At 39.1% G+C, this 27324-nt stretch overlaps 1 protein-coding gene across 9 annotated transcripts in view; it reads left to right on the forward strand.

The window, feature by feature from the left end:
- The window catches only part of Pam (peptidylglycine alpha-amidating monooxygenase), a 256160-nt gene that overhangs the window by 199436 nt on the left and 29400 nt on the right, over positions 1-27324 (forward strand). For 5 of the 9 annotated variants that reach the window (XM_051190860.1, XM_051190861.1, XM_051190863.1 and 2 more), the window contains exons 14-16: positions 391-462; positions 11825-12142; positions 23446-23575. In XM_051190860.1, the coding sequence (XP_051046817.1) occupies positions 391-462; positions 11825-12142; positions 23446-23575 (520 nt within the window). The remainder of the gene's footprint in view (positions 1-390; positions 463-11824; positions 12143-23445; positions 23576-27324) is intronic. The other 4 variants (XM_051190865.1, XM_051190866.1, XM_051190867.1 and 1 more) reach the window with 1 other exon arrangement.

Consider the following 27324-nt stretch of genomic DNA (forward strand, 5'->3'; position numbering starts at 1 on the left):
GGTGGGGGGGTGGGGATGAGATGGGAGAGTGGTCGGGAGGCATGGGAGGGTGGGAGAGGGAATTGAGATCAATATGTAAAATAAGGAAAATAAATAAAAAAAGAAAAAACAATTTAAAAAAGTATGTTGTTGAAACATTTTTTTAATGCTCTGTAATTAATGTTACCAAAAACCAGTTGGTCTGCTTATTAACAAGACAGGTAACAGGTAGCTCTGGTGGGGGTGGCAGGAGGTTGTGAATGAGAACATTTCTACCATAAAGATATCTGAGTGTGTAATTAACACAGGATTCTGAATGAGATTGCTGTTCTGATGGCCGTATCCCAGTAAACTAGTAAAATATATAATATGTGCTGATAATTCACTCTCAGCTTCTCTGATCCTTTACAGAAACAGAAAACAAAGATAAGACCGCTCTGATCCCGCAGCCAAAGCATGGAGACGAAGAGGTATTAGAGCAGGGTACGTATACTTACTTCTGTAAGGAGCCTACAAAAGCCTGTTATTGAACTAGGCAGCCAAATTACGAAGCCATCAGATAGTTTGTGTCTCTATGTCAGCCTCAAACCATATCATTACTGTTCTTATATGATGAATAATTTATAAGGAAACGGTCAGTTGTGCTTAGTCAGGAAAGCAAAATTCATCGGTGTAATTTAGTCCTCTTAGGCTTCCCTGTCTGGGCTTCAGCTAATTTACTATTGTCACTTTCCAATATGGTTCATAGACGTGCAAATGTAGCCGTGAAGAAAAAAGCGTTGGGCTGCTTTTGAATTCCAGGGAACTTTTCCATTTAAACTCTTACATTTGTTAGCTATATTTGCATTTCAAGCAAAAGGAAATTGAGAATTGAGCCTGCCTGTTTAAGTCACTCTTCTGTGCCCTCAGGAGGACAAGATGGACTGCTGCTCTGCCTTCAGTCTAGTGTTGTATTGCCTTGAGTTAAGACAGCATCATTTTCCCTGTTCTGTGTATTTGAAGTAGCACTGTTTGTAGCTATTATGTCATAAACTACATATGCTGGCAGCGAGAAAGGAGTCTCCATAGCTTTGGTCTCTTGCCACTTGTTTAGAAAACAGTGGTTTGTGTTGGGTATTAGAATATACCTCCAATTAATTCATTTCGGATTGAATATGATATGTTTTTAAACATTACCTTAATATTAATGCAATAACATGTCCATATAAGACAAATAAATGAATGTTTTCTATTAACAATGTATGGAAACTTGGGTCAAGAAGGTAGCTCAGTGGGCAAAGCACTTGCCGAGGAAGCATGAAGACAGAGCTTGGATCTCTACTACTCACTTCAAAGGCGGCCATGCTTGGTGGCCCAGCTGTGATCTCAGAGCTTGGAAGGCCGAGAGAAGGTATTCCCAGGGAAAGCTGGCTAGCTAGACTAGACAAATGGGTGAACTCTGGGTTCAGCTAAATACCCAGCCTTAGAAAATAGAGTAGATATCAACTGAAGAGAAAACACCTACAGTAGCCTCTAGCCTCCACACACAAATGCAAACACATACAAGTATGCAAAACATAAAACACCTCATTAAAATAAAGCATTTTAAAATGCAGGTTAGCTTCAGGGGTTTCTGTGTATGTGTTAAGTCAAATCCAGGGAGATGATTTTGCACTAAAACCTGTGAATGTAACTTCACATAGCTAAGTTTACCAATCCTGTTGACACATTTGTTAGGAACTTGGGAGCAGCAGCCTGCTTTCAGATGCATTAACACACTTTAATGTCACCATGCTGAAATTTGCCCAGATTTACAAATAGTCCTTTTGACATTGGACACAGTCTGGATTTGTGTCTTTGAAATAATTTGAGCAGTCTTTAAATTCCTTCACAAATACTGATGTACATGTGATAGCATCACATTGTGAGTGTGGTCTGTGGGTATATAAACTGGGGCTGGATTACCATTTCCTTTTCACATAGCTTAGTTAGTCGATCTGCGTTAAAAGCCTAAAGACCTTGTGAGCAAATCAGTCTTCCTTCTCAGAGTGAGGGAGTTTCTTCTGTATACACTGCTACCCTTAAACACCCACATACCTTCATGTCGGCCTTGTAGTAACCCTTTGTTTCCCGGCAACAAACTCTCAGTGTGCCCAGACTCTTGTGAATTCCAGAGAAGCATTGTCCTACTGTTTCTGTTTTATTATAATCGAAAAAGAAAAACACTGTAAGGAAAGTCATTTCTATTAACTTGGAAAGAGATATTATTCTGACTCAGTTGTGGGAAATGAGCTCTGGTACGTACGTGTTGGAATAGGGTGTATCCATTATCCCCTCCAATGTTCTGTGGGAGTCACACAGCCTCGCCATTGGCCACTGTGGTGTCTGTGTTAGTCTGTGTTAATGGTCACTGGAGGCCATCAGTTAAATATTTAAGGAGAGACACAACACTATGCACATTCAGCCAGATTATCTGATATACTAATGAGATCAGTCTATTTTTTTACAATACACAGGACAGATCTACTCACTACTGAGAGAGCAGCCTATTCTTCAAAGAGACATTTGTGTGCCCAAATATCTATTTATTTAACTCCCTAGGAAGTCATGCTGACCAAATAGCTAGTAGGAGGACTGTAATTATTCAAATAAATTACCTCATGTGGCATAATTTTTAAAGTAAGCCCTTAAACTTAACCCATAACTTTATTTTGTTGTTCTCGCTCTGTTTGTTCCCATATATTCCTCCAAATTGTATTAACTCTTTTAATGTCTTTACCTTCAATAAATGCAGGCCTAAATTATTTGTGTAGTGCTAGCTGCAGAGCAGCAGATATCATCTTTAATGGTTCCACAGAAAGTCTCAAACTGTGGTAAAGAGTAGAACAGCTGTGAAACAAGGAAATAGTGACCTGTAACCACAACCTTCTGTATGCGAAGGCAGGTACAAGTTGCCCTGCACATAATATAGATAGTTCTACACATATACATGGTGTATACAATACACTTAAAATCTTAATATGCTATCTACCTGTGAACTATAGAAACTATGTATGCAGCATTCAGTGGATAGCTAACAGCTAGAGGAAAGACAAGAAATGTAATAAATACTGTCTCTTTAGAAGTATACACTTTTCTAAGAACGTAAAAGTACATGAGGAATGTTCATATGCCATTAACTGAAATTGTGTTTGTGTGTGTATGTGTGTGTGTGTGTGTGTGTGTATCTGCAGGGACTGGGGAGATGGCTTAGTGGGTTAAGTTCTTGCCATACAAGCATGAAGGTCTGAATTTGGATACTAGCACCCACATAAAAGTGGGTGCAGTGGCATGCTTCTAACCCTAGCACTGAATGGGTGGAGATAGGAGGGTCCCTGGGGCTTGCGGGTCATCTAGGCTAGCCAATCAGAATAAGTCTCCAACATGGAAAAAACTAGCTGATTAAACTCAACTATCTTTTTAACATGGGTTCATCTAGTTTTTTCTTTCTTTTCTTTGAAATTTTTACCACTAAAATTTCTAGCTGTTAATTTTGTTCCCAGAACATTAATTTTGACGAAAAATCAGTTGACAATTGAGTCACATGATGCCAGGGGGTGTGGTGTGACATCTGTGCTTTCTCTTAGCACACTGGCCTTCCCCAGCATCCTTTGTAAGCATACCTCAGACTCTGTCTCAGAAGGTGTCATTTCTGAAACACCGAAGAGCCACTATTACATAACAGTCTTACCCTTCAAATTGTCTTAGATAATGCAACACCTGAAAACATCTTAACAAGGTGTTCTACAAGTCTACAGGATCTTCTGAATAATGGTTGCTTTGAGCTTTTAAACACAGTTCATTATAGAATATAACTATACAAACTGTAAATAAACAAAAGTTTGATAATACAAAGAAATACCTGTATATGAAATATATAATACACATATATTTTAAATGGGTATGCATGTGTATATAGACATTATATAGAGAATATTTATATTAGATCATTATATATATGCATATATATATAATTTATAAACTCTTTTAAAAACTATATCATTTTGATTATTTCTTAATATAATAAAACTGTTGGCAAGAGTAAATTTTTTTTCTGTTTTGAGAATTCAACCCAGGTAGTGTTAATGAAGTATTAATTACTAAGGTACATACCCAACCTGCAACAAATATTTTTAATGGCTGCATAATTAGTTATACTTCTACTGATTTTTAAATATCTCATTCCTCTCTATATGTGCTTATATGTGAACAAACTAACATGGTTGCATGCATAAAAATAGAACTATCACTATCCCTTAAACCATTGTGAGAAATTACCTGCATATATGAGTACAATAAATAGTAAGTGATAACCTCTAATAAGTTCACAGTAAATAAGTGAACTAGTGCCTATAAGTACAATAGATTAAACAATGAGTTATTATATATGAGTGTAGCGATTCTGGGTGAAGGAAATGAGTACTCGCGAGCTGTGTGAAAGAAAGTGATGCTGAGATCATCCAGACCAGATGTGGACACACTCAGAGACCTCTCACATCTCCGCTGACACTTGTAGAAGACTAATGCATGTTTTCTAAGTTTCCCTCATTGCGCCTCACACTTGTTTGCTGCACCAGAGGCACAGCCTGATGTTTCTGTCAGCATTATTTAGAAATGTAGCTTACCTGTCTCAAGTGAGAATCCATACAAGTGTATTTAGAAGCATTGGGATTCAGTATTGCTATCCTTAAATTTCAGAATACGGCTGTTGCTCCTAAATTATGTTGTTTGTAGTGGTGAGTGTTTTCCACAACTCAAAACAGAGTTGGAAGCACAAATGGACAGTACCTGCACACCCTCAAAATAGTGCATTGTCTTCTGGACAGCATTTCTTTTGCTGCAGATAGGACATTAAACAGTTTTATTCCGTTTGCTCAGAGCTCTTATCACTGGAGTCTTTGTGCCTTTGTATAATCAATCTTTCCACTCAAAGGTCAGAAGACTAGTTATAATCCCAAGGCAGGGAGGATAGGACAAAGATAATTTGTAGAGGAAAAATACTCCGTGACCCCAGGCAGCTAAAAGACAATGACACCTTCTGTGAAAGGGTATTTTCACGGTGGTTGTATGCTAACACAAATGAATTATCATTGGTGTGTTTTATCAAATAAGCAAAAATCAAGAAACAGGGTAGCAAGTGAGAGCCATAACCGCAGACTGAAAGACCTTTTGCAAGTAAGCTCTAGTAAACTAGGAGCGAGACCCACTCGGATGTAGTAGCTGAACGGCCTTGTTCATTTGAACTCCTTACAAAGTTCACGTGATTTTAATATTATCTTCTTAGCTGACTCCAGGGACCTTCAATGATATTTGGCCCAGTTTTAAATATACTACAGTTCTTGTATATGGTCTCATTTGCTAAAATGTATCAGTTTGTTGTGATTTATGAGTTACTCACAAGTCTTTATTTATTGAACTCATCTATCAAACACAGTTCTAAATACCCCCAAGCCTCTGGGAAACTGACAGGACGCTGTTTAGAATCAGTTCCCTTAATAACAAAATGTGAATGATCATTTATCACTTGCCTGTGCCTTCCCTTCTAGATCTGTATGATGGTAATTGCAAAAGCCTTCTCTTATTTGATATTCCCCACCTATCTTGTGTTCTCATGTAACAAGATCCATTTCATATGTGAGCCTTGAGTTGGGCATCATGATCTCATGCTTATTACTCAAGGCTGAAGAATAAATGTTGTGAGTTAATGACAAGTAAATAATCAATAAACCAAATCGAAATTAATCAATAGAGAAAGTCAGTTATGAGAGAATCATAAAACCAAATATTTAACTATTATTTTTTAAATACTTTTTTCCATTCCATGCATCATCCTCATTAATCAGTTAATCTTACATGTAATTATTGACTTGTTTCATGTTGTTATTGGGGTTACTTGAAATGCCGTGTCAGTGCTTAAACTTCCAGTGAACTACATATTTCCTCTCTGTGTTCCTTGGAAATCACAGAGCAATAATGGGAACAGTCAGATATGGATAGTAAACACCAGTGACTTCTATAAATAAATGATCATTTATATCCTAGAAAATTACTAAAGTTCTTAGTCATTTTAAATCATTATATTTTTACTTATTCACTGTATATATTTGCGTGCTTTGCCTACACATATGTGAGTGGATCATGTGTATGCAGTGTCTACGGGGGACAGAGCAGGTGTTGAATCTCTTGGAACTGGAGTTACATACAATTGGTGGCTGCCCCCAATATGGGTGCTGGGAATTGAACCTGTGCCCCTGAAAGAGCAGCCAGTCCTGGTGACTATTGAAACATCTCTCCAGCCTCTGCTCCTGGTCATATTTTTTTTTTAAGGTGAATCATCTGCCACAGTTCAGATTTTATATTTTCTAAAAGTTAAAGGCAATGTGGGTTTTTTTTTAATCCAATTATCTTTATTTAAAAGAAACTCACACAGCAATTTTTTTCTTCTCCTATTTTTCATTTTTCCCTCTTTTATGTTTTTTTTTAAAGTATCATTGTGTACCCCAGGCTGTCCAGAAACACTGTGTAGCTCATGCTAACCTAGACCTGTAATCTGTCAGACTGCACCTAATGAGTGGTAGGATTACAGGTGTGAACCACCACACCTGGCCTCATGGGTCAGTCTTTATTTTTTTTCAGTGTATGTTTCCATTTATTTAATTTATTCTCATCATGTTCTTGGAAGTAAACAAGAGGAATTCCTTCCAGGGAGCAAGGAACAGTAAATGGTTCCTACCAAATAGAAAACTTCTTATTGTTCCGTTAGGTGATTATGCAAGCACACAACTTAGAAACTTAGAGTTTAATTGTTGTTTACATTTGCGTGGACTGTACACTCCCATTTTCTCAGCACATTAGTTGCTACTCTAATTGTTTTTCCCAAATATCAAACTGTCTCAGTCAAATTACATCATAACAATCAAAGTGTTATCAGATGTTGGAGGAATAAATGGGACCCCTCTGCAGGATAAAACTGTCAAGGAAAAGTATTTGTCTCTGCTGATACAGAAGCAAAGGGCAACATCTTGCATGAGCTACTCTCATAGAATCCTGGAGCCATTTATTGGGCACTCCCCTGATAGGAACTGCACTGAGCAGTAGGAATGTGGGAGTGGATGAAAAAAGAAGTTATTTCGTGACTGACGTTTATATCATAATTTCTGCATTCCCAGAGACATCTAAAATGTGTAAGACCTAAGCACACTGTGTATAGTTTGATCATGTATGAGAGGTTATGTTGACTGTGGTAGGTAAAACCGATGAGAAAAACAGAATAGTCTTCTACTGTTGGGTAACACGGAGACTGGTCATATCCTTCAGTTCCCTTTTATAACATAATGCTATGGATGCACACTAGTTAGTTTACAGATTTCTACTGTTATGAAATGAACAGTTTGGAACAAAGAGAAAGTTAGAATTTAGTTATTTACAAAGTAAATCTGGCTTCTGAACTAGGAGGAATAACAATTGAAAAGAAAAATAATGTAGATTGGGAGATTATGAAGTAAATTCCTAAGAAGGGACTTGTGGCCACTGTGAACAGGAGTTCTTTTAAGATTAATAAAAAGTGTGTGCGCGCACATGTGTAGGTTCATGAATGTGGATGCGTGCATGCTGTGTTGGAACTTGTATTTTAAGCAGAAAGATGTTAGAGTGTGAGGGATAAGAGTCTGTGGTATATAACCCAGAGGGCTTCAAGGAGGTGTGGCTCCATCCATCACCAGACAGCAGAGGGGGAACAAATTCAACAGCATGCATCAGAAGAGGGCCTCCACCCAGTCTCTCCTCCATGACAACCAAAGCCTTCAGTGAGGTGATAACGCGGTTAAATAAGGATCAGGACAAACAAATAGGCCGAATAGATGTTTATTCAGGGAGAAATAACTTACAACCTAGACAGATGAACACCAGGAAATTCAACCCGATCCTCTCCTGTCCGAGTCACACCAGCAAGAGAGCTTTTCCTCGCTCTCTCTCCGAACTCCTTCCCCAGGTCACTCCGCCCATGGCTCCACCCCCCAATGGGCGTGGTCAGTGCCACAGAAGTCCTATCTCACTACAATTCCCCTTTTAGTCTAAAGAAAAGATTTAGTCTTAATACAAAACTATATACAAAACAGTGAATAACAAGTGTGTTCTAAGAAAAGGAAAATCAAGAACAAAATGACCTACATATCTAGTCCTAGGGTGAGGGCATAATGGAGTTTACAATAGAGTTGTCCTAAGCTGGAAAACGTAAGTCTAGTACCTATATATCTAACTAGGAAGAGAGAATAATAGTTGTGATAGTTTAATCTTCAACCTCATCAAGACCTAAGGGGGCATTGCTGGCTCTTTATATGTGGACTTTACAGACTTGTAGACCAATGGAATAGAAGACCCAGAAGTAACCCAACAGCAGAGCCCAATTTTAAAACCCAGAGCCAAATTAAAACCCAATTTTAAATGTTTTTAGTGTATCCATTGACTGTTTTACACATGAATATAATTTACTTTAACATATTTATTCCATCTCACTTCTTCCCAGCAACGCCCCCCTCACCAACTCCCCGTCCCCTGTTACTCATATTCTCATGTTTTATAAAGAGCCACTGGGTCTAATTAGGATGGTTACGTGATCATAGGTGTGGTGTTATCGATTGGGACATGGCTGACACAGCAAAGGCCACATCACTGAAGTAAATTGTCTCTTCCCCATGCCAGTACTTGCCAATAGCTCCTCATCTCCACATTGAGCATCACGAGCCCCTCCTCATCCACGGTGTAATGCTAGGGGTTCCGTCTTTTGCAGTAAGTAGCCACAGTTGCTCTGAGTTCGTGAGTGCAATGGTCAGGCCCACAAGACAGCATTTCACAGCAGCCCACCCCATTTTCTGGCTCTCGAATTCTGTCTTCTGCCTCTTCTGTAATGACCCCTGAACCACGGAGCAAGTGATGCAGATGACCCATTTACGGTGAACAGTGAGCAATCACAATCATGCACATGTTGACCAGCTGTGATAAGTGTCTACATTAACCACTGCCCACTGACAGCATCGATGATCTGTGTGTGTGGGTGTGTCACTGCTCCCACAGCAGCCTGCTTAATACTTTCTTCTCAGCCTGTCAGACTTACCACCCTCTTCCAGGTAGGGATCCTCGACTCACACCACCAACTCCACCACGTGGCACTGGCCTGAGGAGAAGGCCTAGCTCTCCGGCTCAGTGCCAGCTTCGTTTCTCTGTGTCACGTAACAAAAGTGAACGGTGGCTTAGGGTCTTAGCATCCAGTTCGGGGAGTAACCAAGAGCAGGACAGGAGCCTTTATTGCTGTGGGTACTCTAAGAGCCTCCCTGATAAAGAGCTCATGGGGAGACTTTTGTGCAATACTCTGTGACTCCTGGGAGCAGAAATTTCTACTTCTGCACGCTATCTCAGTTCAAACTCCTGTAAAAGTTTCATTTCTTAGTTAGCTTATAAAATAGTGAGTTTCCATGCAGCCTTCTCATGTAACCTGAGTTTTACTTAACCCTACCCCTCAACGCTTCCCTTCCTTCCATCTCCTTAGCCATATCCCCTCTTTAAACAGCCACTTTTTGACACAAAGGCGTCAAAAGCAAGCATTGGAAATGGTGTTGGGAAAGCTGGATGCCAATATGTAAAAGAATTAAATTAGGCCCTTGTGTGTTACCCAGATCAATTGAAAATAAACCAGAGACCTTAATGGAAGGTTCTTAAAATGACAAAGGAAAGCTTGAGCAAAACACTTCAATGTATAGATATAGGCCAGGACATTCTGAAAAGGACTCCAGCAGCTAGAGAAATAATAGCAGGAATTGACAACTGGGGTGTGTGCAATTAAGCCATTTCTGCTCAGCAAAAGAGACCATCTGCAGAAGAGACAGCTTACACAATAGGAGAAAATCTTTTCCAGCCAATTTCTTCTGTTTATGTCCGACTCCATCTAATGTCTCATCACACCAAACCAAAGTTGAGATCTTAATGTGCCTAAGAAAAACGGTAACCACTTCAAGATTCCACCTATCCAGGAGCTGCTAGGAGAGAGGGAGAGAAAGAGAAAGGAAGAAGGAGAATGACTGGTCAGTTTACTGCATAAAAAATAAAACTGGGAGATAGGGAGACAGCCATCTAGTGGTCTCTGGTGTTGAGTTTCACACATCAGTGCAGCCAAGCCTATTGCATTGCTTTAATATTTTGCTTTCCTAACCCAGAGATGATTTTAAACGACTCTTTCAAAGGGACAACACTATTCCGCACTTGTATTTTATGACCGCTCTTAGACTTGGGTGAAGCTGAAGGGCTATGCAAAGTACTCAGCCTGGGCTGTGTGTTCCTCCTTTCTGATGGCCCTGATGACACCAATTCACGTTTGAAATGATGTGTTTTAGCTCTTCTTGAAATAGCATTGTATTTTATTTTCTTTGCGAAATGTCTCATTACTCAAGCATGATGAAGTGTTTATGCTTTGTGAGAGAGAAGAGTTTAGCTGAAGTGGATGAACTTTCTTCTGTAAGACAGAGTGTGACTGTGACCTAACCAATTTCGTTGACTCATGATTTGTTTTGTTTTGTTTTGTTTTGAAGAGATTGTCCCATTAGTTAGGAATTGTTTTGTTTTCTGATTGAAGACTTCACTTAGGATAAGATGATTTTATGGGCCAGAATTTCAAATCTACTTCAAATTGTTAAGCCAAATTATTTTAACTGTGACTAATGGGTTAGTGTAAGTTTGGAAAGACTTTGTATCCCCTTGCACAAATATCGTGAGGATATGGTCTTTGATGGCTTGCATCATAGCTAAACCATTTATGACTTTTTGGCTTCTCATGGCCCTGAAGAAAAGGCTTATAAGTGTTGGACAGTAGGGCTATAGATGTATTTAAATGTAGGTAATCAGAATCTACAATCATGGTTTCCTAGCAGCCAATCTGTAGAATAGATTGAGAACAGGAAAACCAGGGGTTGCCAGAGCACCACGTGTGTGTTTCCCATTTACATAGCAGATGTGATGATGATTAAAATATTGTATGGGCTTTCCTTTGATATTGTATCTAACTATTTGTGCATAACTTTTTTCCAAAAAATCCTACCCAAGTCTGTTCTTTAATATATTCATAAAAAACACATGATGACTCAGCTAATGATTTTCAGGGTTTTTCCTTTTATGTTCTTTGTTTCTAACTGCTTCTAAAGGATTCAAACAATAATTCTTCTGGAGCCATTTCACTTCTTGCTTAAGAGGAACTACTCTTAGCTACTAGGGAAACCATAAGATTTGCTTTTCATTTGTCACATATACACACATCCGATAGAATAGTTAAGCTTCACACATAGTCTTGGAAAAAAATGTAATGTAGCTTGAGCTTTAACAGGTTTTAAGACAAATTTTAATTGTTTGGTTTTGATGATAAAGCCTTCTTTAATGCAGCTGTGGCTATTTTTATTTTTGAAATCTGATGGATTCCTAAATGCTTAATTTCAATGTCAGTTAAACTATTATGAGAAAACCAGTGATTAAAATATAGATGCAATCACATGAGAATCATTTTGTTTTATTTGTACTCAATGGTCACAGTGTGTCTGAAGCAGCAGGAAGATGTTATATGAATGAAATGTGAGAATATGCTCCCAGTGTTGACTTCCCTCTTCCATTCTCTCTGTTCCCTCTTCTGTCCCTCCCGTCCCTCTGTCTGTCCATCCCTCCTCTCTGTGAAAGTCTAAGAACAACCTTGCTTTTCACTCACTGTCCCAATCAAGAGGTTTCTAAGGAACCAAATTTTAAGTGTTACTGTCTTGTAAACACTCTGCTTCTATTTCTTTTGTCCCCACAGGTGATTTCTATTCACTGCTCTCCAAGCTGCTAGGAGAGAGGGACAGTATGGTCCATGTGCACAGATATAACCCTGCAGAAAAGACAGAGTCCGGTTCAGACCCTGTAGCTGAGATCGCAAATGTAGTCCAGAAAAAGGACCTGGGCCGGTCTGATGCCAGAGAGGGTTCAGAGCGTGAGGAAAGGGGCAATGCTATCCTGGTCAGGGACAGAATCCACAAATTCCACAGACTAGAGTCCACTCTGAGGCCAGCCGAGAGCAGAGGTTCCTCCCCACAGCAGCCTGGTGACGGTCCCTGGGAGCCAGAACACTCAGGAGGTGCGTTCAGGCTTTCTTTTAAGCTCAAGACACTGCAGTCCACATTAGCAAAAATCTGAAGGGAATAAAAACTGTAGGTACTGACACCCACCAATTAAAAGGACTTACTGGAACAGGTATGACTCGGATTTGAGTTCTCAAATACCACATTTCTTTGGAAAATATTTTAATTTGAATTTTTGTGTTGGTCCTGTACTCCATAAATTCAGTGTTTATTTCAGTGACTGGATCCAAAGTAGGACCACACATGAGTCATTTTGGAAAGAATGGTATGTGAAATTCGGAGTAACAAGCCAACATTTTCTCCTTGGCTCAATGAGAGGAGGTTGAAATTTCAAACCCTCACCTATGAATCCGAGTGTATATATGCTTACACTATCTTCTCGTGTAATTAACGTGTTCTCACAGGAAGCAAGTCCTCTCAACATTTTCATCCTACTGATTTGTAAAATATAACCATTTTATGACTGATTTCTTAAGTTACCGTTATCAACTGCTGTCATAATTGGAAATCGAGTACGTATTTCTGAAGGGACCTCCAGTAAGTCAATAATTATCAGATTTATCTTTATTTCTGGCCAGGATTTGACTCCCATAAATTAGAGAGCAATGCCTTATTCCCTTCAGGTTTCTGTACTGGCAAGCTGTAGATGCCTGTCTTTGTCTTTAATTATGCTGTGGCCTCTGTGATATTGATCGTGTTGCATGTGACTTGCTAATGTGGAAAGCCAAGTAATAAAGCATGTGGAGAGATTCTTCCAAAAAAAAAAAAAAAAAAAGTAAGGGATATGCATGCATGGCAGCTGTCCATGAGTGGGTTTGGATGGTACAGGCTGCCAGCTTGATGTTTTCAAATTCAGCTTTGCAGGGAGCCATGAATTATTCAACACCCAGCTGATTTTTATTTATAATTGAAAAAATTAGCATGCAGTACCTTTGCTCACATGGAAGTTTCAAGTGTTGTCCACTGGGACCGGCCTAATGGTCTGTGTGAGGTGTTAAGTGGAGCCTAAACTTTTAACTCCTCATATTTTAACAGCCTCTAACTGGTTCCAAATTCATCTAATAAAACTGCGTTTCTCGAGAGATGACCTGAGGATGCTTCTTGCTTGAGAATTATCTAAGATATTTAAGAAAAACCTCTGTGTCCCACCAAAGAAGAAATGAGATGGTATCTTTGAGTTGGGTGTCCAAGACATGCAATGCAGTTTATTATGCCACTACCTATCTTGTGACGTACGAGGGTCTGTGTGAACCTCTGTGTCAAGAAACACAGATGTGTGCAAAAAAAAGAAAGAAAGAAAGAAAGAAAGAAAGAAAGAAAGAAAGAAAGAAAGAAAACCTCTGGTGAAACTCAATTCCTTTCACTTGCCTTTTAATTCCTAGTGTGAAATAGCACCGTCACCTTTTATCATCGTAAGGGGCAGAGAAAAAATCAGCATCCGGGGACTGTAGAGACGTTTCAGTGGTTAAGAGCACATACTACTCTTGAAGAGGACCCGGGTTGGGCTCTTAGCATACATATGTGCCAGGGGATCCTATACCCTCTTGTGGTCTCTCCAGGTACCAGGTACCATAAATACATGTAGTATGTCACATAACACACACACTTTTAAAAGAGAAGTTTGTTTTTCTGAAGATTTCATTTTTCCAAGAACAAAATCTTAAAAAAAAAGTAGGAAATAACATTTTTTGCTGTCACTTGCTATTCTCGGAACTAGTCATGAGGCAGTGCTTCGGAGAAGAAATCATCCCTGAAGACCTCAGCTGGGAGGTTTTTCTTTCTTGTATGAGTGTGGGTAAATGTCACTAAATTTAATAAGTCACTGAGTGTTGGGCAGCATAGCTCCCAACTATTGAAAGAACTGTATGTGCATTTTCTTTCTGATACAGCTTGTTTTAATGGTATTTCACTATTCTAACTCCAAAATCTTTAAAACGGAGTGCAAAATAGTAAAGTTCACATTCAGTTAAGTCTGTTCATAACCGCCCTTTTCCTCGTCCTCTCCCTCTTGCTGTTATAAGATGCACCGTGCAGTAACAAAGCTTGTTCTGGAGGCATTGCATTGTATAAGCCAGAGGAAGCTGGAATCTGCAGCAAGCTTCCATTTTTTTCCAAAAGAAAGGAGGAAGTTTTCCACGTATGACAGCTACATACACTCTGTATTCGTCTATTGCGTGTGTGTGTGCTTCTCAGAGTATTGGCAAGGAGAATAAACGTGATGGACAATGCTGTTGTTTCTCTCTTGCCCTGTCTTTATCCCACTCAGAGCAGATAATGGCCTTAATGGTCTAGAATTAACTGTCTCTTTAAGTGCCTAATTTGGTAGATGGAATTGTATTAGCTGCAAAGAAGAAAGTAACTTTTTATATGGTGCTGTATCTGAAGCAAAAATGCAGGGCTATTTTGTCACTTCATAACACAGAGCAATTTCAGATATCTTTAAGGCATACTAATTTTCAGGAGGAACTGAAGCCAAGAGATGTTAACCTATTGAGTGAGGTCCCAGAGCCTGGATTTAAGACTTGAACATTGTGGTTTCCAATGTGCACCATTCATTGCCCTAATTTCAATTGATTTTGGCTTGGTTGAAATCTCCTTGTCCAGTTGTGTAGCCTTTCTTGAGATTTCTAGTCTCTCGCTGCTCGGAAGCTAAAGGCGTGTACTCAGAACCCTGTTCTATGAGTCTGGTTTCTTGGTATCTGTACAGCCCGTAACAGTGATGTGTTCAGCAAATGAATAGTTTGTTCTCTTCCCTATGTGTTGGGACTGCAATACAGGGATGGATCCCATCCAGCTGACTTGAGGGTTCACAGGTGCAGTTAGTACTATATTAGCTCAAAATGTGTGTGATGCTGTATGATAAGGGATTTAAGGCTTTCTAAGCAATACTGTTTATAGACATTCAACTTTGTCAGGATTATATGTAACAAGTCTTTCTCCGTCCCTCCAGCCAACTCCCAAATAACAACATGGAGAATTATTAATTGTGAAAGCTTGACCTTAGCTTAGGCTTATTTCCAACTAGCTCTTATAATTTGAATAAACCCATTTCTAATAATCTGTGTGCTGCCACATGGCTCATGGCTTTTACTTTTCCTCCTGCTTGTCCTGCTTCCTCTGCATCTGGCTGGTGACTCTCCCTTTCTTCTTCCCAGAGCTCTCTCTGTCAGGAAGTCCCACGTATACCTCCGGCCTAGCTATTGGCCATTTAGCTTCTTATTAAGGCAATCACAGCGACAGATGTTTACACATATCTCTGCATCCAAGTGTCTGTGTTATGCAGGGTTTTCTACTTCATTAAGGACCAGATATCATTGGTCTTAGCAACCTTCAGAACAGAGTTTATATGCTGTATGATGTCTGTGTCTCTAGAATACTTACCCAATAAAACTCCCCACTTCCACCAAAGTCTGCATTTGGCCCAAATAAAATTTGAAAGCCAGCTAACAAAGGTCATGCGATGGGGCAGACTCGGGTGGATTCTGCCTGCCTGCCTTTAAGTTCCAGCCCTACTACCTACCCTGATACCTTGACATCTTTCTTTTTTTCTTTTAATTCTCTAAGCTCATCTGTAGAATGAGGATTGCAAACTTCCAAGGGGACGTGAGACTCAGATAAGATTATACATGGAAAAAGTTTTGAACAGTGTGTGGCACGTACAAAATATTGAATAAATGCAACAGTGCTTTAATAATTATCATTACTATCACTGATGCATTAGTATATTAGACTAATAATCCCCCAAGTAAGCACAGATATTGTTTTAGATTAATCAGAACTTCGAGTGAATATTCTTCTTTGTGAGAATCAGTGAGAGTTTTTGTTCTTTGAAGATTTCATACATACATTTTGATCATATCTGACCTCCCCTGTAACTCTTCTTATGTTCCCATACCCCCTCAAATTCATGTCCTCCTCCTCTTCTATAGTGTGTGTGTGTGTGTGTGTGTGTGTGTGTGTGTGTGTGTGTGTGTGTAAAACTTATTGAACCCATTTACCATTGCCCATATGCACATGGGTGTAGGTCTGACAATGGAGCCTGGGCAGCTATCATAGGACCTTATCTCTGGACCTTCCCTCAGCAGCCACCAACTGCCTTTAGCGCCTTAAATAGGGAGTGGAACTTCCTAAGACCTTTTCTGATCCATGTGAGAAGGTTGACTGGTGTGGTCTTGTGCAGATCTAGGGTAGGCAGCCATAGCTTTTGAGAAGTCATGGGTTCAACATGCCTGTCATATCCCGAAAGTGTTATTTTGTAGCAGTCCTCCAGGTATCTTTTTAAAGGAAGTTCATGAAATAGCAGGTTTCCCTGGTAGCCCTTTCAAACGGCCTTAGCATTATTTACATCCCCCTCCCGCTTTACTCTCTTATACTCTTATACTACATATTTCCCCCATATTTCCCTTTCTCCCTTCATAGCACCTGTCATCCGCCTCTCTATAGTTCCTTCTCTCCCCCTCCCACCACGGTGTTTCTGTGTTACTCTGAGTTATCCACTCTAACCTAAAGATTCAGGGCAAAGGATCCACAAATAAGAGTGAGTATATGTTTCCCTTTGTTGGTCTGGTTGCCTCGTGCAAGGTTAATGATGGACAGATTAAGATACACAGGCCGAGGATAAAATATGGGTTATCTGTTTTATTCTGGGAGAAGTCTCTTACACGAGAAAACAATGATCCACAAGTTTCCATCCCAAGGATCCACGCCTAGGCTGGTCGTGCAACAGGTGCGGGCGGAATGGATATCTCAGTGCACAATGTATATTCTTGAACAATGTAGAAAGGAGCAGATTTTCACACATTAGTGAACTGTAAATTTTTGATAGTATCTTATCATAGAGTTTGCGGATTCTCAAATCTCTGACCAATTTCATTAATCTTCATTAGTGTGTATATGAGGCACATGAATTACAGAATGAAAATATTCAGCTTGGTGATCGAAACAAATGTTCTCATATTTATTCTTAACATTGCTTAGTTTCTGACATGAGCAGTTTAATGTTTGTACTGAGATAGCATTAATAGAGTAGAAATAAAATCGCAAGTTGCCTTCTGGAAACTAGACTTACTGAGCAATCAATGAAAACTTTCTTTATTTCTTTCCAGCTTTAGCTGGCAGATTTTATCACATTACTGTGTACAAGCATATGGAAGACTGGTTCAGCCATTGAAAGCCTCTATATGCTATGAAATAGTTCTGCGTTGGGTTGACATTCAATACAGAGGTCTATATTTTCATGATTCATTGAATTTTGGCCTGGTTGCTAAAATCAACTTTCACTTAATTTTTGAGATCATCCTTAAGACACATTCCAGTCATATGCTTGGATGTAGAATTCCTAGGTTAAAATAAGGGATTTGTCGGGCTGAGTTTTCACCTTTGGAGTGGATGAGATGATAATAACAGACAACGATATAAGGCTAGGTGTCTTAGATGTATGAATTCAATTCATCCTTACAACAGCCTATTTGTAATCACATTTTAGAAAGGCAGAAACTAGGGCATGCGGAGGTTAAACCAAGAAGAAAAGCAAAGTAGATCTGCTCCTGAGTCTTGCTTTTTAATGATATTCTTAGTCTGTACCCTAGAAGAATATAATCCAGTTGGATAGAAAGACAGATAAGCAGATTTTCCATGCTCAGTCATCTCAGTTTTAATAACCACAGTATAGATCACTTTTCTCATATTTACTATCTATAACCACCAAGAAAACCCTACTTCTCTCTTCTGAAGAGACTATTAAGAGTTGGTGGCTTGCTGGGGGAAAGAGATGGATTTTCTTTAAGGGAGTATCCCTCCATGGGCAATGTGCTTCTAAAGTTCTTTTGTGCACCAGGGATACATCCTAGTTCCACTGTCAGAGGTCCCTTAGACTGCCCAGGCCTTCTAACTGAGACCCACATTTAGGGGGTCTGAGTCTAGGTATAATGCTGGTTTCCCAGCTCCCAGTCTGGGGGTCCATGAGCTCCCCCTTGTTCAGGTCAGCTGTCTCTGTGGGTTTCTGAAGCCTGATCTTGACCTCTTTTCTTATCACTCCTCCCTATCTGCAAACTGGATTCCAGGAGTTCGGCTTAGTGTTTAGCTGTGGGTGTCTGCTTCTGTCTCCATCAGCTACTAGATGAGGGCTCTATGATGCTAGGTAAGTTAGTTATCAATCTCATTATCAGGGAAGGGCATTTATGGTAGCCTCTCCACTGCTGCTCAGATTGTTAGTTGGGGTCACCCTTGTAGGTCTCTGCACATGTGTCTAGAGTCAGTTTTCTCTTTAACCTATAATGGTTCCCTCTATTTTGGTATCTCCTTTTATCCCGCTCTCTTCTATTCATCTCCTGATTCAATCTTCCTGGTCCCACATGTTCTCTTCTCCTCCCCCTTCTCTTTCTCCTAGTTCCCTCTCCACTCACTGCCCCCCATTCCCAATATGCTCAGGAGATCTTGTTCCTTTCACCTTCTGTGAGGGACCTTGTATGAATCTCTTAGAATCCTCCTTGTATCCTAGTTTCTCTGGCGGTGTGAACCATAGGCTGGTGATCCTTTGCTCTGTGTCTAAATTTATATATGAGCGAGTACATACCATGTTCCTCTTTTTGTGACTGGGTTACCTCATTCAGGATGGTTTCTTAAGTTCCATCCATTTGCCTGTGAATTTCAAGATTCCATTTTTCCCCCTCCCTCCACTGAGTAGCACTCCATTGTGGAAATGGACCACATTTTCTTTATCCATTCTTCAGTTGAGGGGCATCTAGGTTGCTTCCATTGTAACCTATTCATGTTTTCTTCCTTACTTTGTTGTAAATTTTCCCCAATTGTGTTTACTAATCATGGTTGTGCACAGCACTTCTGATAAATAATGAATCTGTCAGGTACAAAGCATATTTACTCAGCTTGTAGGAACTGACAAGTATAGAGGAAATAATCTCCATACTTGTTTGAAACGTACTGATTTTATCCAGTCTTTTTTTTTTTTTTTAAGTTAGGATGAAATGTAAGGAGCCCTGTTAGAATGAAGTTGCATCCTATTCCTGTGTTTAAATTTTATCAAGCTTGAGTTTTGTGTAGCTCTGTTGGCCCTTCTGTGGCACGGATGAGTGAGTACCCTTTTAAATGCTTGTTAATAAGATCATATGACTGCAGCTCTGACCACTAGCATCAACCTCTTTCTTGGAATGGTGTAAGATTCTTTTAGTGATTTACTGATATAATTTTAATAGCAATGCTTAATTTTTCTATCAGTAGTTTGTTTAATCTCTGACATAATATGAGGCTACACATTTATGGTTTTTGCAATAAATGCAAGTGTTCCTTGGCGAATAATATAATTTGTTATAAAAGTTTTAAATTTCATTAGGAAAGAATGTCATTTGAAAGCCTCCGGAGGATGATTTCATTTTCTTGTGGCACCTTGTTTAAAACAATGGGCAGTGTTAAGGCTATTAGGACGTACAACTAATGCATATTCACATTATTTTAAAAACATTGTTTCCTCTATTATATTATCAAATTCAGCATTTTAAAAGCCAGCCATCAATCTGAACCATGTTATTTGCCATCTGAGTTTAGCACGGGTCACATGGGGATGGTGCCCATGGTCATAGGTAAAAGATTTTTACTACATACCTTATTTAAACCATAATTCTGCAACATTTAGCCTGTCACACACTAAACCATCTCTTGAGTAAAGAGTGAATGAAATCTGAGGCACATTTTTTTTTCTCTGTGATTGAAAATGTCAAGTTAAAGATAAAACCTGAATACATTTTATCATACCATTTCTTTGGTGAGGATTTTAAATGTTCCTATTTTAATAATTAGAGGAAAATTGGCCTTAGTGTTGGGCCTAATGTCTGACCTCCACCTGAACTGTTCTACCAAATGAGAAAATGATAAGGATTGATTGCAGTGCAGTTGGAAGGTTCTGACTCTTGCACATCTTAGGGCAGTGATCAGAGCAGTCAGTATCAGATCCGTCTTCATAAGTATTCCTAGCTGACTTTTGTAATTCTACTCCGTTAGTCTTTAAGGGTGTAACCTTTAACCGTCAAATAATAAGGCAGTTACGTTGGAAAGGGAAGTATTCATTACCTGATCCAATATGTGAAAAAAAGAACATGAACTCATTTCCTTTCCCCACCCTAGAATCTGATTAACACAAGATACCTAACATTGAAGTCTTCTCTGGGCAGTCTTAACAACCTCAAAGCTGTCATGCGTGGAATTAAAATGCTTCCCAGACATTTGCTACTAAAAGCCAAGCTCCTCATAGTGCTAGAATCAATTTCTTTAGATACTAACTCTCCTGTATTGAGAATTCCCAAAAGTGGACCTTCAATAAATACATTCTATATATTTATACTGCCTCTGTGCTTTGATAAACCTCTAGCCATATTGACTAGTATTTTGATGTTATAAGTGGTGGGGATGGACCCAAACCAGTGTGTACATAGTGCTCCTTGCAGATTGTCCACTTAGTCAAGTAAGGTCCAGTGATGCTGGGGTCATTCACAGCCAGATTAAAGTTATTTATACAGTAGTTCCAGTATTTTATGAAATTAGCATTTAACCCCAACACAATTCTTGCATTTTCATATTGCATACTTTTATCACCATTAATACCATTCATCTTCAAGAGCACTTAATGCCATTGCATGTTGGTGGCCTACTGGACTAAGAGCTGCAGGAACAAGGACATGTGCCCAATCTTAAATGAAAGCAGTTAGTAAAGTCATCTTAAATCACTGTCAGTACTACTTTATGGTAAGAAGAGGCTGTGGCATGCATACATTGCATATAAGAGTGAAAATGCTGTCCTTTTAGAGACTGGAAGATAGGTGATACATGACAAAAATAAATGAGAGGTGTGTAGTTGAAGTGGTTGGGCTCCAAGAATCTGATAAAAGCAATCAAATACCCATTTTGGTATATATTTAAGATTCCCATTAGAGTCCATCCTTGACTTCCTGGAGTTGGCTACCAAGGACAGAATGATGACAACTAAATGCCCAAACACAAGTAAGAAGAGAATGAAATATACCTGAAACCAAGCATCCCAAGACTATCTAAAACATGTGCTTTGGGGAATGACTTATCCACCTGTTCATCGACCTAGACATCGTTAATTATTATGCCCTTACTTCTAAAGCTAACTTTCAAAGGCACAATTTTAAGCACATCACCTTATGCTTAAAACTTTACCATGAGTTACTTGCGATTCACTGCAGCATCCATTTCCAGCCATTTCTCCTGTTTTGACAAGCCAGTGTGATAGATCATGCTATTTATTTCAAAGCTTCATAGCATCCGCTGGTGTGCCAGGGGTTGTTTGCAGATCCAAGCCTGATAGCTGAAGCTATGTGCCACTCCCCTCTAACCCAGCAAAGCCTATTACAGTACACAGGAGAGAAAAAACATTGGCATGTTTTCCAGTATATCCCAAACTAAAATATTTTCCTACTCTGTACTTCCCTACTATTCACAAAGTGTTTGCATCACGCCTTAAAATTAACTGTGGTATAGGTCAGGACACTACACAGCAAACTCATGATTAGGTCCAGGCTCTTTATGTGGTTATATAATACATTGTTCCTCTCTGAGTTCAAATCAGATCTGATGTTTGGCATGTCCTGCAACCCTGCTTGCCACAACCACCTGGCATAGGACCTGACTCCTAATTCAGATTTTTAAACATTATGAAACAAATATTGCAGTTATGAAAGTCTTTGCTTTTTTTCTCTCTCTCTGATAAAAGCATTCTCTTCCCACTTCTGAATCTCCTCTGCCTCTACTCAGCCATGCTTAATTTGACATAAAAAAACATTTTGCCTTTTGCTACTGTAGAAGATCTTCTGAAGAGATGGTCAGTCCATGCTGTGACAGCCAAAGCCTCAAGACGCACTATGGGGCCACTTCATGTTCTTATGCTCTCCTGTGTCCCAAGTATTTGGCTCCTGTTTTCCTTCACTGATAAACCTGTCTCACTTTGCATTCTTACTCTACCTTTATATCCATCAACGCTGAGAATCGTGTTTTGATTCGTGTTCCTAGAATTCGGTGTAAAAGACTACACTTATTTGTTGAAACAGCTTTATTAAAAGTCATTGGTAGATGTTAGCATTCTTAGTGCCTTATGTAAAAAGCTGTGCATGGGAAGGTAACATGATTTTACTGAACAGGTGCTTTTTCATAATTGAGAAGATTGTGTAAATGCCTAATCTTGCATTGGCACTCGCTCACAGGTTCCCCTGCCTGTTATACAAGCCCTGTGCTTTGTTTTCTCTTTGCCAGTCTTCAGTGCCTCTTTTTGAGAACTTGACTGTGTGTTGCCACATTCTTCAGAAAGTGATGAAAAGCAATTAACCCTGGGTTGGTGCTTTGATGTTTCTCAGAATCTCTTGTTGAAGCATTTTGGGGTGGGACGCTTTCAAGATTATCTTAATAGTTACGTATCATCAGTACAGCTAACAGTGTATAGTACCTGCTCATTCATGAGTTTGTTTTTGACTTGGATTAACACAAATGAACTCAGGTGTTCTCTGAAGAATTGATTCTTCAGAATACAGAATAGGAATAGTAGAATCAGAAACAGGAATAATTTGTCAGTCAGTAACAGAGTTGTCAATGTTGGCTTTTTGTCATGTTAGAAGATAAGGAAATATGTACAAGGACAGAGAATTCCAATTTTTATAGGAATCCTGAAGTCTAAGACAAATGATGCTATCTTATATATTTCCAGGTATAATGGATAAACAATAAGTAGCTTATTCAGATGGGTGACATAGGTAGGTAGCTGATAGGTAGACAGATGATAAAAAGAAAATAGATAATAGAAAGTATATGAATGGATAGATAGATAGATAGATAGATAGATAGATAGATAGATAGATAGATAGATAGAGCCAGGAAATAGTGATACATTGAGGGACTGGATTTTTGGTAATTCCTGCTACTTATTTCCATTTCAGAATTGTATATTAAAACAATACCCCCAATGTTGGCATAAGTTTTCAAAGATTTTAATTTAAAGTTAAGAATCTTATCAAGGATGGAGAGATTTCAAATTGGCTCCTTTATAGCGTACGAACTGTCCGATTTTACAGGTGTCTCCGCAATGGGCAATGGGAGAGCAGATGGTCTCCAGACAACTGCAGTCATGTTGTCTCATAACTCAAGAGGCTGCTTGGCATGTGCATGTGGTGGATTTCTGCTCGACTTTGTTTCCAGTGTCTTTGCATGAGTTTTTGTGCCAATGCTGAGTCTTTGCCTCTGTGATTATGCTGAATATATGTGTGTGTTTCTCTTTTAGATTTCCATGTGGAGGAGGCACTGGACTGGCCTGGAGTGTACTTGTTACCAGGCCAGGTTTCTGGGGTGGCACTGGATTCTAAGAATAACCTAGTGATTTTCCACAGAGGTGACCATGTTTGGGATGGAAAGTAAGTAGCATTTTTCTCCAGAATGCATATGAAAATAATATATATATATATATATATATATATATATATATATATATCTTTTCATTCTATTATGAATACTTAATAGGTAAACTTGTTTCAGTTTTTAAATTTTGTTTTGTTTTGTTTTTAAAAAATTCTGAAGAAGTGTGGGTGTAGCTGTGTGGAAACATGTGAGAGTTAGGTGCCTCTCCTTATGTGATGTTAGTAGCTAGTAATGAGTATATCCAGAATTCAGGACTAATGTTCTGCAGAGTGGATATTCTTCTTCCATTGTAGTATTTCTTGATTATTTCTTCCCTTTCATCTCCACGATATCAAGATTTACAATGAGATGCTTGCCTTGTGTTTCTATATCAATCTCTATAATTCTGAGCATGATTCCTATATCGAAAACACCCAACTATGATTAATAGAAGAGGGGAAATCTTGAGCATTGTTAAAAAAAATTGTTTCATGAACTAGCTTACAGGAAAGGCAGAAACAGTCTGAAATCTTGCCTGTGTATTATCTTATTACCTTCTCCTTGGAATTACCTTCTTTTTCCAGAGTGGACCATTAAAAGTTCAGTCCTACACTCATGAAACATTTTAAGAATTCACAGAAAGCTATCATCTAGGAAGTTCCTAGTTGACTATAGAAAAGCATTTTGTGATTTCCCTGCTTGTGTGCAAAAACAAAACAAAAAGATCCCTAAGGCCATTAGGCTCTTCCTGTCCCTCATGTCATCCCATGCCATTGAAAACTGTGCACCTATGGACATGGTGATTGGAGGGATTTGGCTGCCATGAGTGTCGGAGTCCTCAGTGCCATATCCTTCACATTTTCCCACAGGTTTATTAGTATGTAAATATATCCTTTTTCTGAATACCACATCTGAAGCAAACCCTAGAACCTTTTAACTTCTGCTGCTTCCTCCGCAGTTCCTTTGTGACTTTTCATTGTGTCTTCCACTGTATTTTTGGAGTCATTCTAAGAATCATGTCTGTGATTTATCGCTTACTGTAGGCTTATCAGTGTCTTAAATGTACAGGCATTGCAATCATGGTGACAGATTACATATTACAAATGAAAACCAGGCACTTCCCTTAGTGTCTCATCAGCAAGTGACAAAGCTTCAGGTCCTTCGCATCTAAAAGCCAAGTTGGCCACCTAATTGCTTGGTGCTGGCCAAGTATGCTCAATGGTTATATATTTTTAAGTGTGCCACCACAACTTAATACATTGTTTTGAGTCTACTTACTGATGAAAAGCCTTTTGTAATTTTTTAATTGCAAATTTACACATGAAAGTAAAAAATTTTGAATATGTTTTCAATGATTTTTTTTATGAACTTTCTCCTTTCATATGGACAATTATGGAATCTCATCTGGGACACTGGGAATCTGCTCCTCTTTTTATAAGCTCTTGACTCAAATTGTGATAACTCATTCTGTCAAGCATCCAAATATGGCTTCTTTTTATGCAGTTAAATATGAAATTTAATCAACATCTCACAAATGGATGAATGATTCTGCTGCTGTTCAATTGTCCCTTCCAGTTGTCACACAATGTGAATGTAAGGAAGATGCTTGGAATCCCAAAGCAAACAATAGTGTTTAGCATACCATCATGATGCTCCAGTACATTGACTTGGTGGTTATTGAACATCTAATGGTGTTTTAACAAGTGCTTTTAAAAGCAGACTATCACTACTCATTGTGGCATATTCTTCATTTTAATGACTATTGCTATATTTTCTGCATGGATTTCTTACCACATTTTGCCAGACAAGAAAATTACAGCATCATTTTCTCCCATTGATATGGTTTCAGCTGGCAAAAGCTAACACTGGACAGAGTCCAGGTTTCCACTTTAATATTATGTTCATTCCAAGCAAACAGTGGAGGCTAGAATAATTCAGTAGCAAGGTAGGGTCAGTAGAGGTCAGCGTGGAAGAGACAATTCAGGACTAAGAAACAAGAACCATTAGGAGGACATTCTTTGCAGCTTATATGGTAGGAAGTTCTGGCTGCAAAACTGCCTTTTTCTGGCACCGGCATTCACCTAGGCATTCACCAGAATCATGTGGAAGTACGTTCACCACCAAGGTCCCTGTGTGTGCCAAGGTAAATGGCATCAGTAAATGGATGCTTTTGGAGATGCAGAAGAAATTGATGGCTTCACTCACTATCTGTTTTGCCATTCTCCTTAGCTTTATTTCTTAACTATTAGAATGTTTGGAGTCTCTCTTTTCTTTCCCTGGCATCATCTGTTGGTCACAAGCTATTCCATTCATAGTTTTGCATAGTTTTGAAGACATCTTCAGAAACACACAGACATCAGCTTCTAGACAGTTTCTGCTTTATTATTCATGAGGACAATTAGAAACATATTACTCTGTAGTGATTTTTGGTTTTTGTTGTTTTAATTGATTTGGATTTATTCAAAGAAAAACTGTAGATTCTACTGTTTTAATGGTCACACATGGCTATCCTTCCTGAACCTATTGGTTGGTATGACTTAGAAAGAAAACAATGTTTTCCTTAGTGAAAGCCAGACATTGCACAGAGATAATGCCTTCTTGAAGAATTTATGCCTATGCCATGCTGATAGAGACTTGAATTAAAGGTTGGTTGAGACTGCAGTCTCGTTGCAGTACCGTTGGCATAGTGACAAGCCTTCCCTTGATCTCAGCCGAGAAGCCATGGGGCAGGTCTCACTTTCGTGTTCCCTGAAATCTTTCCAATCCAGTTTCTCAGCACAACAAAATCCTACGCTCCACTGGGCAGAGGCTTGCTCTAAATCATATCTAAGTAATTTTACATCACAGTTCTTAGCAAGTGATCACTTCCATGCATCAGACAGAACTTGGAGTTTACCATCTCAGCGCCCAAAGTCCCTCTGATGCCACTGCAACAGCCGTCTTGCATCCTGACAACCTCCATCCCTCTCGCTCTTCTCCATCAGCTGTACAATACGCCAACCACAGTGAAATTAATAAGAATCTGAAGACACTTAACATCTCCTGAAAAATTGTCTTCCTTCCATGGCTGGGTTTCCATTTTCCCTACTTCAAGATGCTTCTTAGAGCAGAAATTGGCAGTACCTATTGCCAGCAGGGAATAGTGACACTCAAAGGAGCCTCCAGTCTGCCCTGCTGTGGCACAGCATCTAGTAATGCAACTGGTCTCAGGGACAGCTGCTGCCGCATCTGTCCCTCAGAAGGCATCACCACCGTCAAAGGCTTCTTTCTGGCCTTCCTTCGTTTGTCTCAGAGGTGACTGGGTTGTATCAGGAGTGACTCATCACAAAACCCTTAACTAAACCACAATTATTTTTTGCCTTGATTTGCAAGTGTTTAGAGCTGTAACCTCTATTTCCTTTATTGTTTCCCTACATGGAGTTAAAAACGATTTTGGAAAAAAAAAATTTTATTCAGATTTTTAACTGCTACTGATGGGAAAGAAAAAAACAAAAACTAGAGAAAGGCAAATTTTTCAGTTTATGAAAGCGCCCAGGATATGATAGCCCAGAAAACATTAACAAGATCCCTACTAGAATTGTATTATCATACTAATCTCATAGAGAAGACAGTCTTCATACTGATAGTCCAACAGAATATCCCCCAAGGTGAGTTTTGTAGCATATATTGTCTTATTTCTTCATCCTTGCAGATGTCAGATTTGAGGGCCTAGAGTGTTGGATCAACCAAAGAACAGCAAAGACCTCTCCATACTAAATGGGTTACC

This window comes from Phodopus roborovskii, unplaced genomic scaffold (genome assembly GCF_943737965.1).
Source record: "Phodopus roborovskii unplaced genomic scaffold, PHOROB, whole genome shotgun sequence".
Lineage (NCBI taxonomy): Eukaryota > Metazoa > Chordata > Mammalia > Rodentia > Cricetidae > Phodopus > Phodopus roborovskii.